The sequence below is a fragment of the Microtus oregoni genome, unplaced genomic scaffold, assembly GCF_018167655.1.
Source record: "Microtus oregoni isolate MIOR12 unplaced genomic scaffold, Mior012 000014F_ref0000157, whole genome shotgun sequence".
NCBI classification, from domain to species: domain Eukaryota; kingdom Metazoa; phylum Chordata; class Mammalia; order Rodentia; family Cricetidae; genus Microtus; species Microtus oregoni.
In genome coordinates, this window is record NW_024543073.1 from 14,586,682 (window position 1) to 14,597,375 (window position 10,694).

The following is a 10,694-nucleotide window of genomic DNA, read 5'->3' on the forward strand; positions in this document are numbered from 1 at the left end:
AGTCCCCTTCATTATATATTTATAACTAATACATAATAGTATGCACACATGCACATTCTTGGTCTGTTCCTCTAGAGAAGTCTGGCTAATAAAGTACATCTTCTAAGTTATACCATTTTGTAAAACTAGAAAACACAGCTAAGAGAGACAGAAAGGAAAGAAGAATCCTATCATTTAGAGTTAAGCACTGTATTTTTACTTTTGGTCTTCTAAATTCTTATTTTTATACTACACAAACTACTGTAATAAAAATAATCTCAGCTTATATTTCACCATTATTATTATGACTACCTTTATATAGACATATATATCCATACTTACAATTTTATAGCATCCTCTTTAATGGCTATATTTTAATCCACTAAATGGGATGCACTACAAGTTATCACCAACTCACTGTTGACTTTTCTTCTTGCCTCCAGCACTATTATTGTGAAAGTTTTGTAACAGGCTAAATTCAGGCATGGCATAATTCAAGCATTAAAGTATCATCATCAAGAATTAACCTATCTTCAAATTTTGAGTTTCTAATGGATTCATTTTATCATTACCTGGGATCCATGTGACAACATAGCTATCTATGGCTCCTGACCTAAAATATCATGATTAAACTAATCTCAGGGTAGACTTTAACTGGTTGATGTCACAGGTCTTGCCACACTGATCTCTGTGGTCAGAGAATATAATGCTCCAGTAGCCAAACCTCAAGCACAAACCCATCACTGCTTCCTGGGGATAAAATCAGTCTCATCCAAACTACAGGGACATAGAATTGGGGAGGAGGATGGAGGATAGATAGTGAAGTCATTACAACTAGCTACCTCAAAATACTTCTCTGTGTTTCTGATTATGCTACAATCCCTCTATAAGACTCTGAGATCTGAAAAGTCAAACCTAATGACTCTCACCAAAACTGAGCATCATTGGAGCAGACAAAGAAAAGATGAAAAGCAAGAGGAGGAGGAGAGAAAGCGGAGAAGAAAAGGAAGAAGAGACAGAGAAGATGAGGAAGAGGAGAAGGGAGAGGAAGAGGAGAAGGAAAGGAGGAATATGGAGAAGGAAGGAAGCAAGGAAGGAAGGAAGATGACGAAGAAGAAGATGAAGATGACAACAACGAAGGAGAAGGGGGAGGAGGAAGAAGGAAAATGGAGGGGGAGGAGGAGCAGAGGGAGGAGGAGGAGGAAGGGGAAGAAAAAGAAGAAGAGGAAGAGAAATAATAAGAAAAGGGAGGAGGAGGAGGCATTGTTGTCATCGTCTTGTTTCTCTGTCCTTTGAATTCACCTTCTCCACAACAGTAAACCTTCACAACCTCAGCCCCAGAGGAAATCTTGCCAGACGTCCACTCTGCCATGACCATCCTCTGCTCTTTGTCAGTGGTTATCATCTGTCCTGTTTGTCAGTTAATGATGTAACACTCTGCTTCATGCCCTAGATGGTTCTTAATTTTTTTAACTCTTTGGTAATTCCATGTGTCTTTAGATAATTTTCACCCATTATCCTTTCTTCTCCCCCTTGCCCTCTCTCTGAGCCTCTTAGTCCCAACCAGTCCCATTTCTGCTTTTATGCCTTTGTTTAAGCTTGACCTTTGTGACTCACTGGGTTTAATTTGTTTTGCTTCCATGACCATGGATAGTATGGGGTTATTTACAGGAGCAAGGGCAGCTTACAACTGGCTACACCACTGAAAAGAAAGACTCCTCCCCAGCAGCCATTAAGTGCCAACAGTACCTCAGGGATGGGTGGAGCCTCTGGAAACCCATGATGGAAAGTTGACAGCCCTATTCTTCAGGAGGTCTTGGCCAGGAAACCACAGTTGATATGAATTTCTGGGTAAAGCTGCCACATCATATTGAAAAGACAGCACTTGATAGTACTCTTTTACATCCTCCAGTCCTTACATTTCCTTCCACCCTTTCTTCTACAAGGTTCCCTGGCCCTCTTTTCAATATTTATGTGAAAATAGTGAATCCTGTATGAGCCTTGTGTCCTCCAGGTAGTCTATAGCATTCAAAGTAAAGCGGAAGCAAGAAGATGGTTCCATGGGTAAACATGTGGTGTTCATCATGGAGTTCAGATCTTCAGTACCCATGGAAACCAGGACATGAGAGCACATATCTGTGATTCCACTGCTTTCATAACAGGACAAGAAACAAAGATAGGAGACTCACAATCTCGCAGGAAAGCAAAGCTGCCATACACAGCAGGGAATAACAAGAGACCCCTAACTCAAATGAGATAGAAAGGAAGGACTGACACCTGAGATTATCAAAGGCACACTACAGTGTGCACACACACACATACACACACATACACATATACAAACAAAACATTTTTAATGTAAATATTGATTTCAAGAGCTGGAGAGATGGTTCAGTGGTTAAAAGCCCTTGCTGCTCTTCCACAAGACCCCAGTTCAGTTTCCAGCACCCTTATTAGACAGCTCACAACCACCTGTAATTCCAGCTCTGTACTGCACCTATGTGCACAAACCCAAGCTGACATATACATATTATTCATAATTTTAAAATACAAAAGCATAAATAAGAAAAGTAAAAAGAGAGAGGATACAAGTTAATCAATCAGACACAAAATTGTCCCAGCCCCCAGTCTGTCTCTCCTTTCTATATGCTGACTCCCACCAGCTCACAAGTGTAGCAGGCTTTTTCTTTTTCTTTTAGGTCAACAACAAGCTCCCAAATCATGACCCAGAGACTTAATATTTAGTTACGAATGCTCGGCCATACCTTATGCTTGTTTCTTGCTAGCTCTTATAACTTAACCTGTTCCTCTTTATCTATTTTTGCCACAGGCTTTTTAACCTTTTCTTTCTGTATATCTCAGTTTTCGGCTGCCTCTATGTTTGACTGGCAGCTGTCTGGCTTCTGACCTTGGGTGTGCTCCCTTCTTTCTCCTTGGTCTCGCCTCCTTCTTCTTCTCTCTTTTCTCCTGAGTCTAGATTTCTTCTCCTGCTTATTCTTGCTGCCCACGAGCCCCACCATCCTTTCTCTGCCTAGTTACTGGTCTTCCAGCTCTTTGTCAGATGCCTTAGGCAGGCAAGGAGAAACAAATGCAATACATCTTTACATAATTAAACACGCATCCTTACATCATTAAACAAATGCAGCATAAATAGATGTAGCACACCTTTACACAGTTGAAGTAGTATACCTCAGCATAAGAAAGTGTAACACATCTATACCTACTTAAAGAAATATTCGGCACCACACAAGAGCTAATTGCTAAATAGTGACAAACTTTTCAAGAAGTTTGCTAAACCACTGGTACCTTGAAAATGGCCACGGAAAGTGGGCGTTGCAGCTCTCTAGCCCAGCTCCGCTTCTTCTTCATACTCTTGTTTTATCAGTTTGGATGCACTGTGACCAGCCAGCCTTCTGCTCCCACTACCAACCCTCCCTGTCTGCTGCCATGTCTTTTCGCTCATGACAAACTTTACCCCTCTGGCACTGTGAGCCGTAATAAGGCCCTTTCCTCCTTACATTGATTTTTTCAGGACATCTTATCATAGCAACAAGAGAATGAGATACTCACTATAAGGCGATCGACAGAATGAGTCCTGAGAGGCCAGTCCCAGAGGCCAGTTCTTGATGGAGAGGGCCTTCTTGTTCACTGGCCAGGAGAGGTCTTTGATGATCAGATGAGCCAGGCCTCCAGTCTGTGCTGTGGCTTTGATTCAGAGCTGGTGCCTGCAGGCTCTCCTTCCTGTTGTTTCTTAGGCATCTTTTGCCCTGACTGCAGGCAGATTTTATTCCCAAGCCGTATGTGTGGAATGAGACTCTGGTGGCTCCACATCAGCCTAGATTATCTTCTTACTTCCTTCATTTGGGGTGTAGATTTTTCTCAATATAAATCTATCCCTTCCTCAAATCTTCATTCAGCAGTTCTGAGACTTCAACATGTTTCCATATGCTCCCTCCTTTCCCCTTAAATACGTTCGTATGGAATCTCATCAGAGGCCTGAAACATAGCTCAGCCGGTAGAGCCTTTGCCTACCATGCCTGAGGTCCTGGCTTCACACCCCAGCATCCCATAAAATAGGGCAGGGTGGCCCACTTGTGAAATCCCAGCACCTTGGAGGTAGAAACAGGAAGGTCAGAAGTTCAAGGTCAACCTCAGTCACGTAGTAAGTTGGAGGCTAGCTTGTGGGACCTGAAACCTTATCTCAAAAAAAAAAAAAAAAGGCAGATATTGTTGAAAGCATTTGACGGGTAGGGAATTGAACACCCAGGCGTTTACTTAGGCTCCCATAAGTACTTAATGACAAAGCAAAGACTGGAACGCAGCACTCTAAGACGCCTCGTTCATTATTCATTGATTCATTTACTCAGTGATATTTAGTGATGTGCTCTAATGGCTGTTAGTCCTTAGCTAATAAGATGTCACTTGGCTTTTATTATAACAGTCTGATTTCTAACTGATGAAATGTATGTGTGTGTGTGTGTGTGTGTTAAAGCATCATACATATTCCATAAATATATACAACTATTATGAGTCAGTGGAAGAAAGGAACTCAGTCCAAGGCCCTGTGCAGGAGGAACTCAAACTCCTCTCACAGAACTTGAGCATTCCACATCTAGAAAAACCTGCTCTGGAATCCCCAGGCGAATAGAAGCAACAGCAGGTAGGAGGGCCATGGAAGTGGCAGCCTCCCATTATCAGCAACAGAAAAAGCAACACTGACAACCTCAGGAAAAAGGGACTTGTTCTGGGGGTATAGGATAACCTAGGGAACCAAAGCAACCAGACATTTAGTCAGGGCAGGTTCAAGATATGGAGAACAGGTACTTTTGCCACCCACCTGGACTCTAAACATTTTCAATGATGATTTCACAGAGCCTGTGACCAAATCCCAGGGCAACAGTTCATTGTGTGCTCCCACAGGGAAAAGAAATCCTCAGGTCTAGAGCGAAATTTGGATGTTGCTGATCCAGGATAGGGCCCAGCACCACTCATGGCAAGAGCCAATAACATCTGCATGTTCTTTAGAACCCACAGATGGGAGACAGCCGACAACATCTTTCCCACACAGTATCTGCTAAAAGGTCTCATTGAAGTAGGCTACACAATTGGTACTTTCTCAATCTTACTGGATAGTTTCAGAAAAGTTAAGTGTCTTTGCCAAATTCTCTTTCCTTCTCTCATTTCTTAAAAGACTTCAACTAGCATCTTACCAGGATACAAAAATATACAAGTATTTGCAAAGTCCTCGCATCTTGGCCAGATTACTGCGATGAGCATCTGTTGATCTCCTGGTCAACCTCCTTTCTCTCCCAATAACCTTTTCTCCACACCCCAGCCACAGTGATCTTTGCTATTTATACATCAAAGAGGCTAGAGAGATCATTCAGTGGCTAAGGCTACTTACTGCTCTTGCAGAGGACCCAAGTTCGGTTCTCTGCACCCATGTGAGGCAATTCACAGCCTCTTATAATTCAAGTTTCAGGGGATCTGATCATCTCTGCAGGCACCTGTACTCATGAGCACATACCCATACACAGACACACATATATAATTAAAAATAAAGTAAATCATACACACACACACACACACACACACACACACACACACACACACACACCAGTCTGGAGCTCGAAGCTATCCTAAATAAATGCTCCTGTGATCTGACCCTTAGATCCTTTTTCTACCTCCTCTATCATTCCACCATTTACTTTCTCGTGTGTGTGTGTGTGTGTGTGTGTGTGTGTGTGTTGTGTGTGTGTGTGTGTGTATAACTTCCCTGGATATCCAAATGGCTCTGTACCCCTCCAACAGAGGCCTTTCCACCTGCACAAGTTATACTGTATGTTCTAAGACTTTCTGATGTCCTACCTCATGAAAAACTTAATGTTCAAACACAGACTCTGTAGAGGGTAAACAGAGACAATATTGAGAATTAGCTCAAAAGGAGGCAAGGTCATTCTAATTGATTGTCATTTACCAACATTTATAATATATAAATTTCTCCATTAAAATGCTGTGCCTAGACACCAAGGTCTCTGTTTCATTCATATCTGCATTTTGGGACTTAGGATTGTGCCAAGTGCATAACAGGCCTTCAATACACACCTATCTAATGACTGATCAAAAGGACAAATAAATCGTTACCTGCTTTGCAATGTGTTTAGTGAGGCAGATAGATAGATATTTAAAAATTATACAATTCCAAATCAGATGGTACTAATCACAAGTCTTATTGATGATCAGTTGGAGTTGCCACTATTAAGCAATTGGATTTAGATAAAGGAGAGAGAAGCATAGCTATCTTGAAGACGATACTTTAGAAAGATGAGATTTGCACAGGGATTCAAAGAACATGTATATTTAAGTGAGAAAAAGGAAGAAGAAAGTCTCCTTGGGTTGTTAAATCTGTAAATCAATGAGACTCCCATCCCGAGCTTTTATCTCTCTACACAGTTCCCCAGCAGTTCAACTTGGGGTGTGCTGGGTTTGAAATACCTGTATGACACATTACCTTATATTGGAAAATTTGAACTTAGAACTTGATCTTAAGATCTAGAACTGGAAACCTCCCATAGAATGTTAACACTATCAAAGAAGACAGAGATTCCTTAGGCCTTAGCCTAAAGCCTTACAGCTCTGGTGAATTCAGACAGAAGATAATATTCACAATGAGAACCCACACAGTCCATTTCAAGCTCACCTGAGGAGATGCATTGTAAGAGTGGTAACATCCAGGCTGCTCCTCGAGGTGTGCATGCCCAGTGTCCCCCAGGAGGGGACCAGCTGATCTGACATGTCAGACAGCTCTAGTTATCCCTATGCTCTAAGCATGTTACTAATCACGCCCCATTCGCTCTTCAAACCACCCTAGCTCAAATGACAGATGAGTCCGTCCGTAATCCCCTAAATGACAAACTGCCCAAATAGCCAATTTCTTTAATGACCCATTCCCCCAAATGACCAATTTACAGAGTCATTATGTCCTTTAACTTTCTAGTTTAGTCAGTTTTTATTTTACTTTCCTAATACCACTTTTAAAATGTTTAAATGGTAGCTAGGGAGATAGTTCAGTCATTAAAACGCTTGTGATGTTAGCACAAGGACCTGAGTTCAACCCTAATAACCCACACATACAAAAAGGAAGCAGTAGTGGTGTGTGCTGGTGTACCAGCGCTGGGAGGCAGAAGCAGGCAGACTCCTGGAACTTGCTGAGGAGTGTAGCCTACATCGCCATCTCTAAGCCAGTAGGATCTGCTATCTCAAAAACCAAAACAAGATATATAGACATCCAAGGTTTCCCTCTGGTCTCCACACACACATACTACCCACTCACACATGTAGACACACACACACACACACACACACACACACACAAAACCTTTTTTAAAGAAGCCAGAACCTACAGAGATGGTTCAGCAGTTTAGAGCATTGGCCTCTCCTCCAGAGGACCCAGTTCAATTCTAGCACCCACATGGCCAGAGGACCTGACACCCTCATATAGACATCCATGCAAGCAAAACACCAATGCATGTGAAATAAAAATAATAAAACGTTTTAAAAGTTTCCCAGCTCTCTAATGCTCAATTTAGACACTTAAGCCTCAATCAACTCCCAGCCCTGCTTTGACCTAATCCCTGACACCCGAGGACTGAACTGAGCCCTGCATTCCTTCTCCAGGTCGTACCACCTGCTCCCTCTACAGCTCCCAATCCCTGCTCCCCAAAGACCATCCCTAGAACCCCGTGAGCCTTCCACAGACTTCTAAGAATATAGAACAAGAACATAACTCAACAGAAAGTTTGCTACTGTGTCGGCAGTTGCATCCAGTCCTAGCTGAACTGGGACTACTTCTATAACCTGCTCACACATCAACACTAAGTGATTCTAAGATCGAACACAAATAACATCCAGCTTGTCCAGAATGAGGCAAATTGTTGCAAAAGTAAACAGAGATCCAAATACATAATCAACAAAGAGTTGGGCAGATAGCCACAAAAAGAAACATCACCATTGGCCTACTTCCAGACATGTAGATCCCATCATAGAAATGTAAGCATGAATAACCAGGGTAAGATGTCTCATCCAGAAATTAGTGCTCCTTTGGTAATGTTCACTGAGAAAACCATCAGATGATACACACAGCAATGAATTCAAAATAGCAATTATAAAGGAACACAAAGAAGAAATGAAAAACGCTGGAAGGAATATCACAGAAGCACTAACAGTTGAATTAAATAATGAAAATTCAAGATATGAAAATAAGACTCAATAAAAAAATATTTACGAGAGTAACCATGGTGGCTGAATGAGAATGACCCCATAGGTTCGTGTATTTGCCTACTTCATCTCCAATTGATAGAACTGTTTGGGAAAGACTAGGAACTGGGACCTTATTGGATAGCTGTGTCATGGGGGAGGGGGGATTGAAGTTTCAAAAGCCCACACCATTTCCATTTAGCTTTCTCTCTCTGTCCATCTGTCTACCCATCCATCCATCCCTCTATCTATCTGCCTCACCTTGTAGGTCAGATATAAGCTCCTAGCTACTGTTCTCGCTCCATGCCTTCCTGCTGCCATGCTCCCCACCATGATGGCCATGAACTCTAACCCTCTGGAACCACAAGCCCTCAAATTAAATGCTTTCTTTATTAAGTTGTCTTGTTCATGGTATCTCCACAGCAACAGAAAAGTAACTAAAACAGTAACCAACAACTTTAGGATTGGATTTTAGGCTCTCTTCACTAAATGGAATTCATGCGTGGGCCATTAACAGGGTCCAAGAACCCATGGCTAAGTAGGTTGTTTTATCTAAGGAAGAATCTACTAATATTATCCTGCTTAATGAGTATAATACTAAATCACCTCCTAAGTATTTAGTTCTATACCCATAGATCAGTGCATCTCTCAGCCCTCATAAGAAGAGAAGCTTCTCTTTGTAGATGGCAACTCATGCAGAGACCCACAACCGGTCAAAGTGCAGATATCTATTCAAGATTGTTTTTTCCCATGATTAAGGTTTCAAGTTTGTTTTTTTTTTTTTTTTTTTGAGGACACATTCCGCATTTTATTTACATTTCAAGACTAACTTTGATCTGAAATCACATATCCATACACCTATTTCCTTTTCGTTGCTTCACTTAAAACCTCTAAGCATGTTTTATTAAACAAAGACTGTAAACAAATATTTATCATGTCTGTTACATGGAACAAACGGGAACAGCTTTTAACAGAGATTCATCAATACCCCAAACATCTTTTTATTATAAATACAGGTATCAAAACAATCCTGAAGCTATTTTGATGCTATAGTAGTCAGCACCCACACCCGCACCGCTTCGAGTTAACACAACTGTGACTACTCATTATACCTGCTACTTTAAACAGTTCGCTGTAGTCTAAGGACGATGGATAAAGCATGCCATTTCTGCTCTTCCGTCTTGAGACTTTATTGTTCAGAAAGACAAAGGTTTCCACTGCCATCTGACACTCCTTTGCCGTGCTTTTGTCTTGAAAACCTGAATTCAATTTTGAATACTTCAGGCTCATGTTTAAATGACAGTGCTTTAAGAAGAGAAAGAAAAATTGTGCTGCACTTCTCCTGTTACCCGAAAACATAATAGGTGTACATATATTAAATATATTCTTACAACTGTCCAGGTCATGTTTACCAGCTGGAATTCTTTTACTTAATGTGTGGGTATTTTGCATGGTGATATTTAATCAAGACATTAACATGAGTAGAAGGTTGTTGATTTAAGACAAGTTTGAGATCCACTAAAATCAGTTGTTGTACGTTTGTCCTTCTGGTGGTTGTGGAAGCTTCATATTTTCTTTGGACATCATTAGACGTCTCAGCTCTTGGAGGACAACTTTAATGCTATAGGAATTTTGCCATTTTGCTAATACTGGTATGCTTCGTGCATCCACCATTCCACTGGAATTATTGATCCCATTTATATTAATTTTTGTTACAAATCTAACAGATGGAGGAGCTTCTGGATATTTAGATCCACATTCTACCTTCAGACTATATATTCTGTTTTCATAGTTTGTCCTTGGTGGCCCAATAATCATGCCTGTCCACCTTGTAAGTGTCATGTCTTCATCATCTTCAAGGCCCCAGCTAACGGTACCATCACCTACTCCTTTCTGTCCTTCTTCAAGTTCTTCCAACAAGCGAAAATTCCGAGGAACTTTAACTCCTGTGGAGACCGCCATCTTCTCCTGCTACCAGACGCAGCCGCTCAGGTTTCAAGTTTGTAAGAGCCAGAGATAGATGGTTACAATGAAAAGATTTTTTTCTGGGCATGACAGAAAAGTCACACACATAAGCCCAAAGCAGCTGTGACTGAATGTATAAGTCCTGTGCAAGATGAAGCCATACGGAATGCCTGCGTGGTTAGGAAGGAGATCAACAAGCTTCATCACTATCTGAGCTGCTATAGGCAGTTGATGGCAGCTGGGAAAAGGAGATGACAGTGTTCTTTAGAGAAGGAGCCCCTGAAAGGCTACTCATGCCCCAATAAACAGCCCCACACCCACACACATCCTGGGAGCCCTGAGTACACTCAGTGGGTCCAAAAAACAGAACACATGAAATCAGGGTGGAATAGCGGTAGGAGGAAGTAGAACAGAGGGAATAGGGGATGGGTTGAATCAAAATGCATTGTATGCACTTATGACATTCTCAAACAATAAAATAGTTATTTAAAAAT

The 10,694-nt window shown here is 41.4% G+C and overlaps 1 protein-coding gene across 1 annotated transcript; it reads right to left on the reverse strand.

Annotated features, from left to right (window-relative positions):
- Positions 1–9,006: 9,006 nt before the first annotated feature.
- On the reverse strand, positions 9,007–10,218 carry LOC121455789 (ubiquitin-conjugating enzyme E2 variant 2-like). Its single transcript, XM_041663474.1, has one exon. It carries the CDS (start codon positions 10,195–10,197, stop codon positions 9,760–9,762), a length of 438 nt encoding a protein of 145 aa, XP_041519408.1. The 5' UTR covers positions 10,198–10,218; the 3' UTR covers positions 9,007–9,759.
- Positions 10,219–10,694: the final 476 nt, after the last annotated feature.